This window comes from Anastrepha obliqua, chromosome 2 (assembly GCF_027943255.1).
Source record: "Anastrepha obliqua isolate idAnaObli1 chromosome 2, idAnaObli1_1.0, whole genome shotgun sequence".
NCBI lineage: Eukaryota > Metazoa > Arthropoda > Insecta > Diptera > Tephritidae > Anastrepha > Anastrepha obliqua.
In genome coordinates, this window is record NC_072893.1 from 22,759,092 (window position 1) to 22,780,853 (window position 21,762).

The following is a 21,762-nucleotide window of genomic DNA, read 5'->3' on the forward strand; positions in this document are numbered from 1 at the left end:
CAATCGCACTGAATCGACAACACGATCAAAAACAACAATTGACGCGGTATTTCAAAGACATGTTGACAACATCGAAACCAAAGCATTTGTATCATATTTTAGCTATCATAAGCCACTCGTATCATTTGTTGAAATTGAAAACATTGAGGATGAATAATAATAAAATGAAGAAAATAAAATATGAACTTTATAGCAATATTATAATGAACCTATAATTATCTTGCTCCTAATGCTGCTTTCGTCTCATTCTCTCTCAGTTTGTTTTACGGAAGGTTTCACTTCTATCGCGTCTAACCGTTAGACTGGTATTTTTTTTTTTTTGAAAAACCATAATAAAAAACAGTCATTAATTAATCCATGACCATCATAATTTCCGAATCAAATTTATAATATTATCCAGTTGTTTCATCAACTTTTATATCATGATACATATACATATATAATATCATGATACATATTATAGCATGATATATCATAATACAGGTAAAATAGTGATTAGTTTTACCTGCACCTATGCATTTATGTAATATACATTGTGCAAACCGTCTCCACATATGCTGTCCATTGATATATATTTCAACTTTTTTCTCTGACTATTAAGGGGGTCTTCTGGTCTCCAGTGAAAAAAAAATCGATTTTTTTTTTTGCATAATTTTGTTGTATGTGTATGCGAGAATACGCCACAGAAAGGATTTTTTGAAAATCGCATTTTTCCACATTTTTCTGGGCACCGAAGTGTACCCTCCTCCGGCCGTTTTATCATAAACTTTATCTTTAAACGCGTTTCCCCGAAAATCGTGTTTTTTAAGCATTGTCACACTTTGCATAGTAGTTATACTCCGATTTCAATGGTTTTGGTCTTAAAAGGTTCGGAAAACTTACCGCTAAGTTTCCCCGTGTACGATTTTTGAAATTTTTTTTCATTCCATTTTTATAACCTTTTAAAGTTCAAAAAATGAGCAAAAAAAAATTTTTTTTGCAAATTGTTGCATAACTTTTGAAAAAAATTAAAAAAAAAATCTGTCACGGGAAAACTTAACCAGGGCAACTCTGAAGACAACGCATATCTAATTTTTGCTTTCTGATTACCCAGGTGGAAAAACCGTGACCAAAATGGAGACCTGTTTCGTTTGGAGGTGGACGTCTTCAGCGCCATTTCAAGGTCGCGGGTGTTAATTTTTTTCAAAGTCAAAACCATTTTTTAAAAGCCAAGACATGTACCTTTAAAATAAAAAAAAAAATTTTTTTAAATATTCACAGGATTTGTCACAATCAATCCCCAAAAAAACCCTTCATTTCAGGGCCTCGAGACCAGAAGACCCCCTTAATACTTAAAAAAGGTACGACAAAATTTTGCTCTCCGTATTAATATATAGATTTAAATTCAAAAGTTATAATGAACATTTTAAAATAATTTCAACACGACAAATAAATTGTTTCTTTTTTTATTCTATTTTGCCTTCACAAATAAATCACCTCATTGTTTTCCACATTGGCGTCACATTTTAATGTGCAGAATGTTGTTGTTACCTAGTGCCACCGCCTTTAATGAATTCGCCTTGATTTTAAACAAGGAAGTTATCGATCTTCACCTGAAATTTGTGTTTTGAAAGCGCTTTTTTTAACATAACCTATAAAAGGTGCAGATGTGAGGTGGTAAATACAAGAGGCAATTTTTCCTAACACTTTCCAAGTACATTTTTGGCTTACCAATTTAATTGTCCTGTTTGTCTTCCGCTACCGTGCCAATTCCAACGTACCGCTGCGCTGCCAATCGCAGCTCAATCAGTTGTTTTATTTGACAGCTAAGCCATAACCTCTAAAATCTTGTAAACAAAAACACTTCAAAGTGCTAATAGCGAATAAGATGCGGCATTTGTTTAAAGGTTTTAAAACCATTCCATGTTTACAAAAATGTCTGGTACAACAATATCGACGGGCGCACAGCACACAAAAACCAACAAATGAAGTGTTTGGTTCACAATATTGCATAAAATTGGTGGAGTGAGTATTCGCATTGAACTTGGCTCGGAAGAAGGCCTGCTCGTATGTTATATAAAACGAAAATTGTATTCATATAGCCTTTTTTGGCAGGAAAAATGATTACGAAAATTATTTGTGCACGCTGCTTTTGAACGGCAATCAACGGCGCAATGCGTTTGCGTTGCGGGCATTCAATGTTGAGGTGGCCAATTGTGGGTCCAATGTAAGTGATTTATCATGGATTGGTAATGTGACGCCTACCTACGCTAATCTCTTTGCATGCTTGCAGGTGTCGGAAGAGCATATCACTAAATTGAAATTGAAGTTTTGGTATGATTCCATTGATAAATGCTTTGCAAAAGAAGGTTCCTATGTGGCCGATCATCCGGTTTTAAGCGAATTGAAAAACGTATGTACGCTACACTTTTTGGTATGATGTTATACTGAATTGCAAATATCGCTTTCTTTCTTATTTCTGTGCAGACAGTTGACTCAAACAAGCTAAGCAAAATCTACCTGAAGCGCTTGGTGACGGCGCGTGATCGACCAACCAATCAGCCATTCCTTACAGTAAAACAATTAGAAGAGTACGCCGATCAGGTCTTCTCATCACTTTTCCATCTTTTAGTTGAATTAAATGGTGTTAAGGATATTCAAGTCGACCATGCAGTCTCGCATCTGGGCAAAGCGCAAGGTATTGCAACGCTGCTTAGAGCCATACCCTATAAGGGACGCAGTCAAGCGTTGAATATACCGCAGGAAGTGCTGATAAAACATGGCGTTAGTCAGGAACGCATAGTGAGAGACAAGGCTGAAGATAAAGGTGTAGAGGAGTGTATTTTTGAAATGGCATCAGTAGCTCATCAACACCTGGAAAAGGTAATTTCTTAATAACCCACACAGATTGTGTTTAAAGCAAAAGATTGCTTTGAAAAGGCGGGTTATATTGCTTTAATAGCATAAAACGCTTACCAAAAAGTGTTGGTGTAATACTGCTGGAGTGCTAAATATTATCTTTTTATAGGCTCGCAATCTCATGGATAAAGTACCGAAAGATGTGCGTAAATTTTTCCTGCCTTCCATCCCCGTAGCGCGCTATTTGGAACGTTTAAGAAAAGCTAATTTCAGGTCGGCAGGGTGTTTTATTCTGTTTTACACCGAACAATAAATCAGATTATTTATCTACATATATATTTTTTTCTCTCCGATAGATTAACTGATCAAAACTGCTTGCGACGTGATTCGATGCTGCCGATATCGCTGTACTGGCATAGCTTACGCCGTCGCTATTAAATAGTTATTAATAAAAATAAGTTATCGAGGCTCTTCACAAAATTCGTCAGGTATGAAATGCCAATTCTTTGCCAAATCACGTAGAGATTCGGCAATAAGCTGACTGATGATTCGCAATATGATACTGCAGTCAAATACATACATATAAATGCCATTGTGTGACGAATTGTATCGAAAAATAAAAAATGAAATTGAATTGCTGTAAGTTTCGAAAATAATCGAAGAATATTAAATCTATACTTGCGGTCGATTTCTATAGTTTTTATAAACGGTGATAGATTCGAATGCGAGCGTATGACCTCGTCATAGCAGAGTTCATCGTTAAGCTCCTCGGTTGTTGGTGGCCGCATAAAATTCGATTGAGACAAGTAATCCCAATATAGTTTTTCGAAAACTGTTGTATTCGATACTTTTACGGATAGATGCTCACGTTTCGACGGTGAGGGTTCCCAAGGAATATTTATCGTTTCCACAGGCTTAAAATTTACTTTCACATTTAGATGCAAAAAAATATGCCCTATATAGCTGGGCTCTTTCCATTTAGGATTATCGATGGATTCGACTTCTTCTAGTAGTTCCTTTGCAATTTTCGTTGATTTATCGAGCACGCGATGCACTTCAAGTGCCAGAGGAATGCGTTTAAAAACGAGCGGACGCTCAAAAACTTGCAAATCAACCACACATAGTTTCGAATGATGTGGTTTGAGACGAAATATATTCGGCTCAAAATTTACCTCAAATAAATCGCTGATAACGTAGCTGAAACAATTAGATATCAATATGTATAATGACATTTTATATACTATATGAAATATACTTTACTTTTGCCAACGAAACTCAACACATTTTTGGTTGTAGTTGTGTATTGAGACCATCAAACTTCGGCGCTCTGTACGTTCCATATCGAAATCAAGCTTATTGGGGTAAATTACATAAGGAAAGTCCGCACATTCATAATCTTCAATGGGCACATCTGGGTCTGCGGCAACCGTGTCGAGGTAACCCATCGCTTTGACATGGAATTTCGTGCGGATATTTTCAAAATTCAAATGGAATTCCAACTGAAATTTGTATTATTTTTAATTAAATATTTAGAAAAATACAGTAGATGTTGTTATTGTAGCAGCATAAATGTACATGTATGCGTAGAATGCTGCTGGAGTGACAGTCTTTGGACGGATATAAATCCGAGTCGTTACGGTAACGTACAACCGGCTGTTGGGGGAACAAAGAGTATGAAAACAAAAGTAAATGGACAGTTTCACTGAAGTTCGATTCTTTTTATTTTTGAAGTGAAACTTCGTAAGCGTTGATGGACGAGCGAGAATGGAGAGTAAAATTTCAAGGCCATGCAACGTTCTGGGCGTTTTCGTTCCGCGAGAGAGAAGAAAGATATAACGTAGAGGAAAAGGAGAGCGAGAGCTATACCTTATATACATTGGGTAGTCGAAAAGGTCTTTTCGTATTTTGTCAATAGATGTCGTTGGAGTCATCTATCTCCAGTGCTACCAATCACATTGTGTCATATCATATGGTGTTAGAAAGGTGACATTTTAAGCTTCATTTAACCAAAAAAAATTAAATTCGGAGAAGTTGAAAAAAAAGTTATAGCTATTCAAAAATGAGTGAAAATAATGAAGAAATTCGCTATATTTTGAAATTGTTGTATAAAAAAGGGAAGAATGCCACGCAAGCCACCAATGAAACTGAAATGAAATCAGTACGTGTAGCACAACAATGGTTCGCTCGCTTCCGTTCTGTAAATTTCGATGTGAAAGATGCACCTCGCTCCGGTCGACCTATCGTTGAAAAAGTGGATGAAATTATGGAAAAGATTGACCAGGACCGTCACATAAACTGCCATGACATCGCCAAGGCACTAAACATTCATCATCAAACGGGTTTGAACCATTTAAAAAAGGCTAGTTACAAAAAGAAGCTCGATGTTTGGGTACTATATGAATTGCCTGTGAAAAATTTAATGGACCGAATTAACATTTGCGATTCTTTGCTGAAACGAAATGAAATCAAACCATTTCTGAAGCGAATGGTAAGAGGAGACGAAAAGTGGATCAAATATGACAATAATGTGCGAAAAAGATCATGGTGCAAGGGTGGTGAAGCTCAACAAATGGTCGCAAAGCCACGATTGACGCCTCGAAAGGTTATGCTGTGCGTTTGGTGGGATTGGAAAGGATTCATCCACTATGAGCTGGACAACGCTAGGCCACACACATCTTTGATGACTCGGCAAAAACTGGGAAAGCTTGGTTGGGAAGTTTTGATGCATTCACCATATAGCCCTGACCTTGCACTGTAATTTGTTTCGGTCAATGCAGAACTCCCTTAATGGAGTAAAGTTGGCTTCAAGAGAAGCCTGTGAAAACTATTTGTCGCAGTTTTTCGCCGAGAAACCACTAAAGTTTTACACTGATGGAATAATGCCTCTAGAAGAAAAATGGCAAAAGGTGGTCGACCAAAATGGTACATATTTGGCTTAATAAAGTTCATTATAAATATAAAAAAAAACGAGTTGAAGTTTGATTAGAAATACGAAAAGACTTTTTCGACTACCCAATATTTGATGATGAGTTTTGCTGTGCAGTATGTACAATAGTTGGAGCTGTTCGGCGCCGCCGCGACTATTACGGCTGCGCATATTAATGCATTTTGTTCTTGTAGTCGCTAGGCTTAGAATATTATTTTCGAAGTTACACACAAATTAGAAAAGGCGTTTCAGAGTGCTTTTCAAACTTTAAACGCGTTTTTCTCAAAATGGTGTTTTGCAAGTCGGAGACCAACATTACTCGAAAACAGCTAAACCGATTTGTCTCAAATCTTAACACTAGCTTCTTAAATATATTTTTTAGTAATGAATCGGAGACTTTTTCTCACCGATATTTTTTTTTCTTAAAAATTTAAGGGGTAACACCACTGTACACGCGTAAAATAAACACGATTTTTAAAGAATTTTTTTGTATAGAAGGGAAGGGAAAACAATCACTCTGATTTGGGAAGTTATTACTTATATACTAAAATACAAAACTACAAAGTTTGATCGAAAAATTTTACAAAATGGCGGCATTGGAGACATTTTTGTAATGTGGTTTCTCTTGAAGGAGCTCCGCGGCACGCAGCACAGAGGATGCAAATTTTAATCTGGAACAAAGAAACATTTTTTTTCTTAATCTAGATAAGAATAGCTAGAGAAACACGTAGGGGATTTAAAAAATATTTATTTTTGTGGAATTAGCAAGCATTTGAAGGAAAAAACTCTATTTTGGACTAAAAAAATGGCACTTAAATAATTATAACAATCGTTTAAATTAATCTATCGAAAGCCCCTACGCTCTTCTCTTAAGAAGGTTATTATACAGACGTAGTGAAAAACCTGATTAAAAATATTTAAAATTGTTTGAGTTATGCTGCGTGCCAATTTCAGAAAACGTGTTTTGAGAAAAACGCGCTTAAAGTTTGGAGAAGTCGTTAGATAGCAGTCACTAACGCTTGGTTAAAAGCTTCAAATATTTATGAAATAAACTTCGGTAACGTATAAAACTTTTTGTTCTGTATTTTAAAAGGTTCAAAGAATTTTTTAAGCTTATAAAAAAAAAATCAATTTTTTTTAAATTTCTACAGTGGTGGTACCCCTTAAGGCCGCAATTTCGGTCAAAAATGTTTTTTTTTAAGGAACCGCTCCTTTTCAGCTCCTTTTCAAATAAATATTTTTACTAATACATACAGTTCAAAGATAACATATTACGTGTACAGATTTTTAGATCAATCAATTTAAAATTTTTTTCAGATTCTGGAAAATTCGTTTTTTCGGCCTTTTAACTATCTATAACTCCTTAAATAATCCTATTTTTAAGTTTTCGAGCTAAGAATAACTCCTCTTCTAACTGAAACCGGAGGCTGTGAAGCTAACCTTAAAATAAACAAAACAAAAAAAAAAAAAAAAACAATTCCCACCTCATTTTCCATATCGCTTGGCCTATATTCCAGCATCAAAGGCCATACACTTAGGCGGGGTACGGTTAAATTCGGGTTCATTAATCTTAACCCACGCTCACGGGTTGCAAATACGAAATTCAAATGTTGTGGTGTTATGTTGCGCACCCAAATCGGTTGAACGAAGCGACGATGCTCCCTTAAATTGCTCGGGATAAGCTCCTTTGTCATAATACAGGCGATCGGATCGAAAGTGATAACGTTGAGTTTGAAATTAACTGAAAAAACTCGCGAATCGGAGCAACTGCAAATTAAAAAAATATTAAACAAATGATCTATGTATGAGCCAGCGTGTGTCGGCCACAGCGTGCAACCGCTTCAACCTAAATTCCATTTCACCCTCTCGACTTACTTGAATTCATATGTAAGCGTATGCTCGCCAAAAAGGAAATAATAGAAAACGACTCTCATCGCTACTAAGTCTCCGGGCTTCATGTGGATGGATTCCTGTAAAATATGTACCAGACGTCTATGCGGACAGTGGAACAATTGCCGGAACTGATTGAAGCCGACGCGCGTTTCCAATGGTACGCATTCGCATTGTTGTATGCGTTTCAAACGTATGGCGAGACTTTTGTCGGATACATTACGCAGCCAGAGAATAATTTTCAATGGACGACTATGGATTTGACGCATTGGCATTGTGATGTCATGTTGAAAATTAGATGTATCTTTATAAATTTCCTTGTTGAATCTGCAAGCAGTGGAAAATTAAAGAAAAAAAATGTAAATGGTTGATGAGGCGGATGGTGATGGTTGTGTCCCAACCAAATATTCTTCACATAAAATTTACTTATCAATTCCGAAATATTCCCAATAGTAGATTTTCAGTGCTGGTGGTGATGTAACGGTCATATTTTCTATTTTAAATAATTGATATTTCCTCCTAGTTTCCGCTTTCTGTAGACGGGCCCTTTCCAGCACAGCTTCACACATTTTCGGAAAATTATATAAATCTAAAAAAGGGATGACGTTTTATTTTTGAACTAACGTCTTACAGCTTTTGTTAAAAAAGTGAATAACAAATATTTGAAAAGTCGTGAGAAATGTCACGAATACTCTCTCTTTTAACTCTCTTACACACTGGGTGAAGATCCCAAGTTAATAATGGAATTGGGAAAATGAGTATTAAAATAGTTCAGAACGGTTGAGTTTACTAGTGCGGGCTTATTCGTGAGGAATTTAAAATCTGAATTGATGTCTGCAAAATCAGGCGTTTGAACGTATGTACAGTGGCTCAATAAAGAACTCGGACAAACCTTAGTTAAAACTTTGTATAAAAAACACTGCTAAAATAAAGGCAATTTGAAACAATATTTTTCGATTTCTAAATGCTTTATTTATATAATTGAGGAAATAACAAAAACATAAGATAAGTCGTGTGCACTTCTTTTACAATAACAAAAAACTTTCAAAATGAGGAGGATTCACGCCAAAAAAGAACTCGGACATTTGGCATCACTTCGTAATTTCTGACAGTTTAAATGGGGGAGTAGGAAGTAAATTGTGTCAATAAAATTGTGTCAAGTACGCATTTTCTTTTTTCTTTTTTGTAAAATGAGTCGACAACGTGGCCAAACTTCGGTGGAAGTGCGAAAAATAATTATTGAGCAACATAAAAATGGAAAAACCATGCGTGAAATCGGCAAACTTGTAAATCGACCGCGATCAACTGTATGTGACACCATAAAACGCTTTAAAGAAACAAAATCCGTAGAAAACAAAGTGAAATCAGGACGGCCAAAGCTTTTGACGTGATAACGTCTTATAATTCGATTTAACAGGCTGCACGCACGAAAAAATGTGTCGTTACCTTGCTCATTGCCGTTACCTTGCTCATTGCCGTTACCTTGCTCATTAGTGTTACCTTGCTCATTGCCGTTACCTTGCTCATGTGTCGTTACCTTGAATGAACTGCAAGCGAAAGCGCGGAACGAACGACAAAGCAAACAAAGCAAACGAACGGCAACGTTCGACATCTTGCTCTCTCTTTTTTAAGTGAGCGTATATACAGTAGGTTCTGTTTTTATGCGGTAGATACGTTCCGCAAGAAATAAAAAAAAACAGCATAAAAAAAGCTACTAGTTCTATAGTAAAACTATAGATACGTTTCAAATGCTAAAACCGCATAAATCTGAAATAATGTAATAAAATCGCATAAAAAAGGGCACTAGTCCCATATTATAACTATAGATACGTTCCATAGACCGCATGAATCTGAAATAATTAAATAAAATCGCATAAACAAAATATTGTATTTTTGAAAATTATATCTTTATTTAAAAAACGTCAGAATCGAAAAATAAATTTAAGTCAGAAATAGAATCAGACAATACCCACATGTTGCGCGTTCGTTTAGGATTTGGCGTAAAATCACTTTCGTCACTTGAGGAAATGTACACGTCTGATCTAGATAGTTATGCAGGCGGTTCCATACTTGTAGGGTTAGCATTTCTGATGTAATCTGTGATGAGTTTTTGCTTAGCTGGTTTAGAATCTTGTTTATATGTACAATTCCCGATAGGTCGACATGCATTTTGTAATTTAAAAAAAAAAAACCGCACTATTTCAAAACCGCATAAAAAAAAGCCGCATAAAAACAGAACCTACTGTATGTATGTATATGCGCATATGTACATATATAAATTCACGTATTTGTATTTGCATATGCCTTCTTATTGATTTTTATTAATTTGATTTACTTGAAGAATTTAAAATAAAACGAAGTTTGTTAATAATACCTGTTGTTTTAATGTTATTATTATTTTTTGACGTGATAACGTCTTATAATTCTATGTAGCCGGCTGCACGCACCAAAAAATGCGTCGTTATCTTGCTCATGCGTCGTTACCTTGCTTGAACAGCATGTTATGTTATGTTATGTTATGTTATGTTATGTTATGTTATGTTATGTTATGTTATGTTATGTTATGTTATGTTATGTTATGTTATGTTATGTTATGTTATGTTATGTTATGTTATGTTATGTTATGTTATGTTATGTTATGTTATGTTATGTTATGTTATGTTATGTTATGTTATGTTATGTTATGTTATGTTATGTTGTGTTATGTTATGTTATGTTATGTTATGTTAAAGTATATTATGTTATGTTAGTGTTAACTCATTCTGTATATCCATACAAAATATCTATCAAACAAATAAAATTAAAATTTTCTTTTGAAAAATGCAACCATTCAATCAGTATTTTCTTATGACGTTATCACGTTAAACTATCGTCAGTAAACCGACTTTACAGACAACCTCTTTTTTACGGACGCTAACGAGCGGTGGATAGTAAACCAAGTCAGAGCAAATCCTCATTTAAGTGCTCCAAAACTTACAACACAAGTTAAAGAACATCTTGAAATTGACTGCAATCCAGAAACTTTGCGATTAGTTCTAAGAAAAAACTACCTCAATGGCAGAGTCGCAAGAAAAAAACCCTACATTAGTAAGGAAAATAAAAACAAAAGAATTAATTTTGCAAAAACCTATAAAAATAAGGACATTGAATTCTGGAAAGATGTGATATTTTGCGACGAAAGCAAATACAACATATTCAGATCAGATGGGCAGTCGTATGTATGGAGGAAGCCTAATGAGGAGCTGAAAGAGAAAAACCTGCGTGCCACTGTTAAACACGGTGGCGGTTCAGTGATGGTTTGGGGATGCATGTCCGCCTCCGGACCCGGAAATCTTTTTTTTGTTGATGGCATAATGGATCACAAGCAATATCTTTCAATTTTAAAAAGAAATTTAATTCAAAGTGCTGAAAAATTGGGTATAAAGGAACAATTTTATTTTTACCAAGAGAATGACCACAAGCATAAGGCGCTTGATATTCGCTAGTGGTTGATGTATAACTGCCCGAAAGTGCTCGAAACTCCACCACAGTCCCCTGATATAAACGTCATTGAGCATTTATGAGCGCATTTGGAGAATAAACTCAAAAATCACAAAATTTCAAACAAAAAGGACCTCGAAGCTGCTCTTAAGGACGAATGGCCTAAAATTGATCCTTCCGTTTGCAGAAATTTGGTGGAGTCAATGCCGAAACGACTATATACTGTTATTAAATCCAAAGGGTTTCCCACAAAATATTATTTTTTATTTTTATTGGCTTTTAAAGTAAAATTAATTTCCATGTCCGAGTTCTTTTTTGGCGTGAATTCTCCTCATTTTGAAAGTCGACTTATCTTATGTTTTTGTTATTTCTTAAATTATATAAATAAAGCATTTAGAAATCGAAAAATATTGTTTCAAATTGCCTTTATTTTAGCAGTGTTTTTTATACAAAGTTTTAACCAAGGTTTGTCCGAGTTCTTTATTGAGCCACTGTACATAACTTAATTGCAAGGCAGAGTTAAACTTGCACTGACAGTAAGTATTAATTATAGAATAGAGAAAAAAGGCATTGTTTTTGTTGTAGCAGCATAAACATTCCCCATACATATGTATACGGGAATGGTGAAAAGATTTTTAGAGGTGTACTATCTAGCAGTCCGTTATTCGGCTCTGAGTGAATTTGACAGATATGTCGACGTCATTCCTTTTGTGTTTCACTAAGCTAAAGCTAAATTTTGTGAATCACAAAACGAATGGCGTAGAATCCAAATTTTTTTTCACCATACCTAACGAGCAAACTAGCCACCACCTTCTTAAGCACCCGCCCTGTGGATACCATAATCGGAGACCTACCACCACCTATTGCCGATGAAGAGCTCCAGCTTCCCCATGAGACACGCGTAACACTGGCACAACTACGCTCTGGATACTGTAGCAGGTTAAACTCCTACTTATCCAGAATTGACCCCGACATAACAAACATATCGCACCCTAAATACAAAAGGGTCACAACTCAAAATACTAAGATTTTCAGGAGAGACGAAAAACGTTTTATGTAAAAATTATTGTACTATTTAAAGAAAATATTGTTCCATCATGAAAATATACAACATTGAAGAAGGTTCTACTATATTTTTTTCAATTTTATATTATGTTTGCGAAAATAAAACAAAATTTTGATTTATGACTCTTTAACTGAAATTTTTCCGATAAACTAGTGATATTATCTTAAGTTGTGCCTTTTTAACTGATAAAATGTTTTAATTTTATAAGTTTCCTAACCTAATTGAACTCACTTTTTACAACTAAAGAGGCACAATGCAAAATAATATACCACGAAATTTATCACTTTTTACAGTTATAGAGGCAGAACTCAAAATAAAACTCTTTATGTGTAATAAAAGTAATCAGCTGTTCTTGAGCCCATTAACGCAACTAAAAATAATTCGCTTTAGTTGATCGTGCGAAAGCAACACACTTGGCATAAAAATAGACATAACTGTATTTTTCCAGTTAAAGAAGATAGTTATGTGAATGAAATATTTGCTGCAGTTAGAAATGTGTACTCTGAATTAATTTGTGCAAACAACTCAGTTTTGGAAAATTTTGAGTTGTGACCCTTTTGTATTTAGGGTGCGATATGTCCAGCATGTGAAGGCACCCCGCACGACTCTAACCATCTTTTCACATGCCCTTTAAAACCTACTCATCTAACACCCCTCTCCCTGTGGACCCAACCCGTCGAAACAGCATGTTTCCTGGGCCTACCTCTAGATGAGCCAGACGAAGACAACCGGTGATATCCCTTACACTTACGGGGCTTCTATTACTGTTAATACAACAACAACAACAGCAAACTAGCCCTGTCTAGTGTACCGCACGCCAGCTAACCTGGTATCTATTATCTTCCTTGATATACGGGGAATGCTGCAGTAGTGGCAGTCCTTAGCCGGATATAAATCCGGGTCGTTACGGTTACGTGGAACCGACTGTCGAGAAATTTGTATTCTCCCAACCTGGTAGTAGTTTGTCGAATTTCAACTACAGGATACTCTTTCTTAAGCGGACTAAAAAATGTGTACGCTCATGGGAGATGTCCTCCTCCCATCCTCGTAAATCGTATCCTGTGTAAAAATCGATTTTTTGAAAATTATAAGTGTATTTAACCCCTTAAAGAAAATGTCGATAAAATTACAGAAATAAGCGAAGTAGACCGACATGTTAGTAGTCGTAGCATCGCCTAGGAGTTAAAGATCGATAACAGTTTTAAGGGGTTAGGGGTAGTCAGGATTTTCAAAAAATTGAATTTTTTTTAGCATTTTCTTAAAGTATGACATCCAAAAAATATTGTGTAAAAATTTAAGTGAATCCAACAAATACTTTTCGAGTTATTCAACAATGAACACAGAGCGCTCGGGCGCTCTGGAATCGATATAAAAACTTTAAATACGTTTTTCTCAAAACCATGTTTTTGAAGTGAAACTTCTTAGGCGTCGATGGACGAGCGAGAATGGAGAGTAAAATTTCAAGGCCATGCAACGTTTTGGGCATTTTCGTTCCGCGAGAGAGAAAAAAGATATAACGTAGAGGAAAAGGAGAGAGAGAGAGGTATATATATATATAATTGGCGGGTACACCCTTTTAAAACATGTTATTTAACAATAAAAAAAAATACACGATTTTTGTTTTTGTAATGGAAATACCATAAAATATATTTGATATTTTAATAATTTTTTTTTTTTGCCTGCATCAAATAAGCTGTGAGTCACTGTATGTGTTATATCGGTATATATATAATTGGCGCGTACACCCTTTTTGGGTGTTTGGCCGAGCTCCTCCTACTATTTGTGGTGTGCGTCTTGATGTTGTTCCACAAATGGAGGGACCTACAGTTTCAAGCCGACTCCGAACGGCAGATATTTTTATGAGGAGCTTTTTCATGGCAGAAATACACTCGGAGGTTTGCCATTGCCTGCCGAGGGGCGACCGCTATTAGAGAAATGTTTTTCTTAATTTTGGTGTTTTCACCGAGATTCGAACCGACGTTCTCTCTGTGAACTCCGAATGGTAGTCACGCACCAAACCATTCGGCTACGGCGGCCGCCTGAGAGAGAGCTATACCGTATATACATCTCATGTAGATACACTGTAGGCTATTTTTCTTGAGTTTTTCCTTGTGGTTGCCAATTTCTAGTGAGAAATAACAGTGCCTACTTTTTAGCGCTTGTTTGTTGGTGCAAACTTGTAGGAAATATGTTTTTGGTGCCTACTTTTTGGCGTTATATTTCCTTGGTGCCTACTATTTGGGGCGTTTTTTGGTCTCAATTTTTTGGCGTTTTTTTTTTTTGGCGCTTATTTCCGTTTCCTGGCTAGTGCTTGGGCGTACTTAATATGTATAAAGTGCTAACCATTCCGGCGTCGGATTTATTGGTACTAACTTGCGCTAATTTGTGCCGTTGTTGCGGTCCTGGAATCGGTGCGTTTGTGCGGGTGATAAACGCTCGGAGTAGTGCGTGTTGCTGCCACGGTTTGTTTCCGGCGTTTACCTACACCGGTCGACCTTTCTCCGTTTTTTGTAAATTTTGTCTATTTGTATTCCCTGCAAATGTTGTGAATTTATTTATTTATTTATTGTCTTTGAATGGATACATTCTTACAGACTATACTAATTTACAATAGTTTAGTAGTTACTAAGAAAAGAACGATTTAAGATGCTTGACTAAGATGCCATACGGCCATGTAAAATCAGCACCAGAAGAATTGAAAAACATATTTAAATCTGCACATGCCCTAGGAATCGGAGCATTCACCCCATAGTTGGTTCTCGAGAAGCCAATTTTAAAGGTTTCGTACTTTCGGAGCCTCATATTGGGTATATTAAATTAAATTTTACTTGAAAGGGAAGGACAATCAATAGATCTAGAAATGATACGAATAATAAATGAGCACGATAGAATAGATATATATTCTTTCCATCTCTCTCTCTCTCATTTTCTCTCGGGTCTCTCCCTCTTTCTTTCTCTGCCTTGAAAGTTTCACTTCTGTTATGTGTACGTCGCTACACGCACTTTTTTTTTTTTGAACTGGTGATCACTGCAACTTAAAAACCGCTTGGTAGATTTCAATAAAATTTATACTGCGTTTGAAAAACATAAAAAACTCGTGCCTGATCGAAGGATTTTGTTTTTCAAAATTTCGATTTATTTAACAATTAATTGTCGGTTTTTTTTTTCAAAAATCTGAAAAATATTGCCTGAGGCCGCCATATTGTTGATTTGGAACAAAAAAACTTCGATCAGGCACAAGATTTTCTATTAATAAAACTAATTTCTCTTGTCCGATTGATTTTAGTTAAATCTCCAAGGACTTGAGACGATCACCGCAAGGGACTTCTGGAGAAACGGGCTCCACACAAACAGCGATACTTTTACAGTTATTAATTTTTGAAGTGAAACTTCTTTTGTCTCGAAGGATGAAACGCTGTGAGGAGTAAAACCATAGCGTTTCATCGATATGTGACGCTACGCCAGCGCCATCTGTTAAAAGCGTGGCGTGGATGAAACGCTGTGAGGAGTAAAACTACGCTAAACTACGTAAAACTCACGCTATGCCAGCGCCATCTGTTAAAAGACTGGCGTGGCGTGTCGTCGTGAATGTAATGCGGTCGTTTATTATTGCATTCTTATCGAATGTAATTTGTAAATATGACATTTGATTGACGGCCGCCGTAGCCGAGTGGGTTGGTGCGTGATCACCATTCGGAATTCACAGAGAGGTCGTTGGTTCGAATCTCGGTGAAAGCAAAATTAATGAAAACATTTTTCTAATAGCGGTCGCCCCTCGGCAGGCAATGGCAAACCTCCGAGTGTATTTCTGCCATGAAAAAAATCTGCTCATAAACATATCATAAAACAAAATGAAATAAATGCATAAAAAAAAAAAAAAAAAAATTTTCTTGTGATTCGAACCAAGGATTTCGGATCGGAAGCCCACATTGCTAGCCGCTGGGCTATCGCGTTGTGCTCTCGCCGCAAAATAATGTATCATAAATCTGTTTACCATACCAAAGACCATACACTTTGCGAACGCATTTCGGTGGAAACAGTTGACAGTTATCCCAAACACAATATTATTAGTAACGCGAGACGCGTCATAGAGTGTGTGTGTAGTTTTGAGCAAATCTTACAAACATATTTTGTTTTGTTGATTGATTTCTGTTAAATATGGCATCAAATCAACAAAAACGGAAACCGAAAACAGGTGCTGAACGGCAACGTGAGTATTTGGAGCGTAAAAAATTAAGAGCTACTGTTGAACACCGTGACAGTGAATCCTCCGGTTGTACGATAAGTGATAATTTGTAGTACCAACAACAAGATGCGGAACTACCATTGATGCAGTATTTCATCGATACCTTGATAGATTAGAATGTAGATCATTTTTTACGTATTTCAGTTACCATAAAGCCCTTGTTTCATTTTTGGAAAACGAATCCAATAATGATAATGACAATGCCGAGAACCAAATGTAATTGAGTACAATAAATTCATTTCTTTTTATATTAAAATAAATAAATAATTCTGTTTAATAAAATTCCATTCCATGCTTTCCATGACTTCTGCATGCATTATATTGAAATAATAGTTAAATTATTGATTTGTTGATAAAAGAAGTTTCACTTCAATCGTGCGGGTTCCGTGAACTACCACACACTTTCATTTTTTTTTTGTTGAATTTTTGCTAAAATCAAGTCAAAACATGAGGAATTAATCCTATGGTTTTATTTCTGTAAAATAAAGCAATTCACTAGCGAACAAAAATTATTGAAAATCATAATTCTGACCATCCCTAACCCCTTAGAGCACTTGCGCAAAAAATTACGCAAAAATAATAGATTTCTATTTTCTCAAACTAATATTTCAATTGATGAATACCACTTCTGTATTTCCACCCGATTACTCGGTACTTGCCACATTTCTATGACAGCAGCACGAAAATGCATACTTCCCTGTCGCTTAATAGTACGTTTAGCTCTTTTTACGCCAGCGATTTGCGCTCCTTTTTCTACACACAAAACACGCGTTTATTGTCCCTTCAAGCGACTCCGTTTGACTCTTTCTAATTTTTGCGTTTGTTGGTCATTGATTGACAGAAGTGGCAGAAGCTGTTGGAAATTGGAGTTGAAAGCGACTTTAAAAATCGCATTTTTCCGAGTCGGGTGTGTTTTCCTTTACTGCACGGCTAAATGGTTAAAATTTCTTATAAACGATTAAGAACGTGATCGCAGACAGACAAATTAACACACAACATATTCCAAATTGTGGAATCACTTTCATAAATTGTGTATATTTCGCATTCTATGCCGCAGTGGAAAAAATAATAAAAATAAAAAGGGAGTGTAATCGGATGATGCATAGCTCAAAGTGTGTGCGATTATATTAACGAAATTTGTAACCAAAAGCAAACGCGCGAAAAGTGCAGAGAGACACGACAAGAAATTTGTGCAAACGGAGAACGCGAAAGCAACGCAAAAAAAAAAAAAAACAAGAAGAAAAAAGTGGAGCGAAAGCAGAATTTCATTCCATTTAAAAATTTTTAATTGTGCAAAAAATAAGCAAAGTGTAAAGTTTCTCTATTTAATTAATCATACAGCGTAGTAAAGGTTAATTAAGAACGCTGCAAAACTTGAAAAAAGGTAATTTGAAGTGTGCTAAAATTTGGGGTATTCCTAAGCTGATAAGATTTTTATAAACGTTGGAATGATTAAAGGTTTCCCAAGAATCAAAGTATAAATTAAAATAAATGTATGTTAAATAAATTCAGTAATTACTGCTATAATGTGCACAAATATTGAATTTACAAGCTTGTTTGAAGTAATCTACTGAATAAATTTAATGGTGCAGGGTGTTCGTTTACGTTGTCGCATAAGCGTCAAGCGACCAACGCCTCTTGTGCCTATAAGAAATTGTTGCGCTTATCAAAAACAAAGCGAAATACGGAAGGAAATGAGATAGATGAATGCTTTACATGCTGAACATTTTTAATAGAATGGGCTAGATAACTTTCTTGGAAAGCGGATTTAGTTTTTTTTTTCTTCACTGAGGGCAGGAGGTTATTTGGCTTCAGAAAATGGCAATATTGATTATGTTATGAAAGATTGATTATTCCTAAGGTATTAGAATTAATAAATCCACTTCTTTCAAAGTGTTCTTTTAACTAAAGAAACCAAGTTCGGTTCGATTTGATTGGCTTCTTCAATTTGCCTTAAAAAACAAGGGGAAAATACCCATGTGTTCTCCCGACTTTTTTAAAAAAAGGGGTATAAGGGGGGGTAGAGGGGGTATTCTACTATCCAAAAGTGAAAACCTCACTTGCCGGAGGCTTATAGTTTTTAAGTTATTTGAGTTTAAAAATTGTAAAATTGACCAAGAATCCTCCTATTTTGGTTACTACAACTAGCCGAAGTGCTGCCAGACATCGTATAAATAAACAATTTTAGAAGATAATAAATGACTAGAAATACAAAATTTTACAAATTATTTCTATATTATATACGTCTATTCATATTTATGGATATATGTATATATTTATATACATATATATATTAATGCTTGATTTTCAGTAAAGTATGTTTGATTGTATGCATTTTGAATATATGATATATATATTTTTAATTCCAAATTTTCACTATATTATGAATATATGATATATATATATACATATATATATTTAAAAAAAAAAGAGAAAAAAAGCGCCGCAGGCGAAAATTTGGAATAAAAAATCGCGCGATTTTTAATTCCAAATTTTCACTATATTATACATATATATATTTAAAAAAAAAGAAAAAAAAAGCGCCGCAGGCGAAAATTTGGAATAAAAAATCGCGCGATTTTTAATTCCAAATTTTCACTATATTATACATATATATATTTAAAAAAAAAAGAAAAAAAAGCGCCGCAGCCGAAAATTTGGAATAAAAAATCGCGCGATTTTTAATTCCAAATTTTCCCTATATTATACATATATATATTTAAAAAAAAAGAAAAAAAAAAGCGCCGCAGGCGAAAATTTGGAATAAAAAATCGCGCGATTTTTAATTCCAAATTTTCACTATATTATATTCCCTCATATTCTAACAGAAAAGAGTGTGTGGAAATTATGTTCCTATGTTGCTTCGTTTTCAATCGCATTCTATTATTTTTTTTTATTTTTTGCTTCTGGCAGTACTCCATTCAGCCATGCTTTTCAGTTATTGTAAATTTAGCTGGCATATTTGGAGTTAGCAACTTAAAAATGCAATATAAATGGTTAATTTGTGGTATAAATAAATAAAAAGAGTTAAAAACGTGTGTGTATGTTAATATAGTTTCAATATTTATTAAAATAAATGTGATAAATGCACTTATTCTATCAAAATTTGGTGAAGGTAAAAGACAAATTTTATCAACAAATAACTTAAAAACTATTATTAACAGAATAGTGTTGGTGCTAGTTTTAGCAAAATAAGCACGAAATGAACATCTCCTGTGAATTTCATTGAAAAATTCGTAATATTTCTCTCAAAACAAGTGAGGGGAGAACACATGGAGTCGGAGCCGAAAATTCTCCCAACAAATAAGAAATGTAAATTATCCATAGTAAAGCAGCGCTAAACAATAATAATATATTAACAAAAACAAAAACAGCAACTTTTGAAGAAATATTCTCATAACTCATAAGCAACGCTGAGCAATAAAAAAAGTTTAAAATTTAAAAAACAACAGCAATTCATAGGAACTTTGAATTGTGTCATCAAAAACCGTAACGTTTACTGTGTGCTGCTGCCCCAACTGGCTAACGTATTTGGCAACATTTTCCAGTTTCGAGCGAGAACTGTTAACTAAAATTTTGCCAAACGGAACTCCACATAAACGCTTGTTAGTCATGTTTATATTGCTTGCTAGGTGCCGAAAATCTACATAGTTGGTTAGAATTCGGCAAAACATTTCTTATATTCTTTTATTTTTGTTTTTGTGTGGCTAGGTAAGAAGATTGCGTGAGAAAACAAAATAGAAAAATGCCATGCAACACCAATTGCGTATGCATATACACACACATACATACGTACGTTTGTGTTGTGTATGTACGAATTTACATCCCTCTGTATGAACCTGTGTTCTGCCATAAGGTAACACAAATTAGATAAATAACATTGAAGCGAGCCTAAAGGTGAAAGCGATTTGATATCTTTTCCATATAAATAATACATATATACGCTCTATAATGTCTCCAATATGGTAGTAGCGCAAAAAAGTACTAACAATTTAGTGACCCATTTCTGTGAAATGAAGAATTGTATTGAAAAATCGATGAACTTAATTCGACGAAGCGTGCAGTAAAGGCAGCGGCGACCAACGCATGTGGCTGTTTTGTTTCGTCCGTCATCTAAATATCGACTTATGGGCTGTTGGTATACGCCGTATTATAGAGAGTCAACGACATAAATAACGGCTGGGTGAACACATCAGCTGGAGCAGTCGCCCGTATGCTGTTCTTGTCGTGATAAGCTGAAATTGGCCGCTAAGGAACTGAGTCGAAATACCTTGTGACTTATGGATGGGTAAACGTCTGATTTGCGCTTGTTAAACGATTTTTGATTTATGCTGATTTTTGCTGTGGCTGTGGTGCTTATCACGAGTCGTGAAGATAATGGGAGTGTAAATATTTGAGATAATGTGCGGAAAGCAACGCAAATATAGACTTAAAAGGTGTTTAGATGTGAATGAACGTGGCAATTAGAGTCGTAGAACTTTAGCACAGAAAATGTGAATTTTTTCTTTAACGGTGATCATTTGAAAATATTGTAATTTTGCCTTTGAGTAAACTTTCTGATTAGTCGACTCAAATTTGCAGACGTTTTTCCAGTCTAAAAGAAAAAAAAACAATGGAAATGGTGTCTCGAAAAAGTCCCGATTAGGCAAAGATATGCTCATTTGGATGTGAGGAAGTCCCATTTGTAAGTACATATATCGGTATATATATATTACAGTCTGGACGATAAGTTAAATCGTAGTAGACCTGCATTTGAAAGGTAAGTCCAGGAGTGCACCCTGCACTGGTACACAGAAGGCTCGAAGACACCAGAAAATAAAATAAAAAAAATACCAGTCTAACGGTTAGACGCGATAGAAGTGAAACCTTCCGTAAAACAAACTGAGAGAGAGTGAGACGAAAGCAGCATTAGGAGCGGGATAATTATAGGTTCATTATAATATTGCTATAAAGTTCATATTTTATTTTCTTCATTTTATTATTATTCATCCTCAATGTTTTCAATTTCAACAAATGATACGAGTGGCTTATGATAGCTAAAATATGATACAAATGCTTTGGTTTCGATGTTGTCAACATATCTTTGAAATACCGCGTCAATTGTTGTTTTTGATCGTGTTGTCGATTCAGTGCGATTGTTACACATTTTTAAATTGAATGTTGTATTGAGAAAGTCAATTGAAGGAACCGCTGTGTCCAATGCAAAATTTACGTTAAAATCGCCACTTAAAATCATTGGAACTTTATCGTAATCTTTTCTAAGTATCCGCGATACTTCTGGTGTATACTTTATTAAATTTTCGTGAATGAATTCCG

The 21,762-nt window shown here is 35.2% G+C and overlaps 3 protein-coding genes across 7 annotated transcripts in view; 2 read left to right on the forward strand and 1 right to left on the reverse strand.

Annotated features, from left to right (window-relative positions):
- The first annotated feature begins 1,832 nt into the window (after positions 1 to 1,832).
- On the forward strand, positions 1,833 to 3,526 carry LOC129239248 (NADH dehydrogenase (ubiquinone) complex I, assembly factor 6 homolog). Its single transcript, XM_054874614.1, has 6 exons — positions 1,833 to 2,004; positions 2,095 to 2,206; positions 2,273 to 2,392; positions 2,467 to 2,862; positions 3,008 to 3,111; positions 3,195 to 3,526. Exons 1-6 carry the CDS (start codon positions 1,868 to 1,870, stop codon positions 3,274 to 3,276), a joined length of 951 nt encoding a protein of 316 aa, XP_054730589.1. The 5' UTR covers positions 1,833 to 1,867; the 3' UTR covers positions 3,277 to 3,526.
- On the reverse strand, positions 3,298 to 8,278 carry LOC129239247 (uncharacterized). Its single transcript, XM_054874613.1, has 6 exons — positions 8,081 to 8,278; positions 7,640 to 7,981; positions 7,249 to 7,531; positions 4,099 to 4,337; positions 3,517 to 4,035; positions 3,298 to 3,400 (listed from the first exon to the last, which is right to left on the reverse strand). Exons 1-6 carry the CDS (start codon positions 8,221 to 8,223, stop codon positions 3,298 to 3,300), a joined length of 1,629 nt encoding a protein of 542 aa, XP_054730588.1. The 5' UTR covers positions 8,224 to 8,278.
- A 9,006-nt stretch (positions 8,279 to 17,284) lies between these two features.
- LOC129237086 (ras-related protein Ral-a) overlaps positions 17,285 to 21,762 on the forward strand; it is a 92,448-nt gene continuing 87,970 nt past the window's right edge. For 3 of the 5 annotated variants that reach the window (XR_008581738.1, XR_008581740.1, XM_054871500.1), the window contains exon 1: positions 17,285 to 17,830. The gene's annotated coding sequence lies outside the window, so the exon portion shown is untranslated. Of the gene's footprint in view, positions 17,831 to 21,025; positions 21,131 to 21,762 lie in introns of those variants that run through there. The other 2 variants (XM_054871501.1, XR_008581739.1) reach the window with 2 other exon arrangements.

Excerpts from the sequence above, each read along its gene's own strand:
- LOC129239248 (XM_054874614.1), top strand. The coding sequence starts at position 1,868 with ATGCGGCATTTGTTTAAAGGTTTTAAAACCATTCCATGTTTACAAAAA. Across the intron at positions 2,207-2,272 it reads TGGCCAATTGTGGGTCCAAT|GTGTCGGAAGAGCATATCAC; the intron begins GTAAGTGATTTA and ends GCATGCTTGCAG. Across the intron at positions 3,112-3,194 it reads TTAAGAAAAGCTAATTTCAG|ATTAACTGATCAAAACTGCT; the intron begins GTCGGCAGGGTG and ends TCTCTCCGATAG.
- LOC129239247 (XM_054874613.1), bottom strand. The coding sequence starts at position 8,223 with ATGTGTGAAGCTGTGCTGGAAAGGGCCCGTCTACAGAAAGCGGAAACT. Across the intron at positions 4,338-7,248 it reads CAAGCGATATGGAAAATGAG|TTGGAATTCCATTTGAATTT; the intron begins GTGGGAATTGTT and ends TACAAATTTCAG. Across the intron at positions 3,401-3,516 it reads ACTATAGAAATCGACCGCAA|TATCATATTGCGAATCATCA; the intron begins GTATAGATTTAA and ends ATTTGACTGCAG.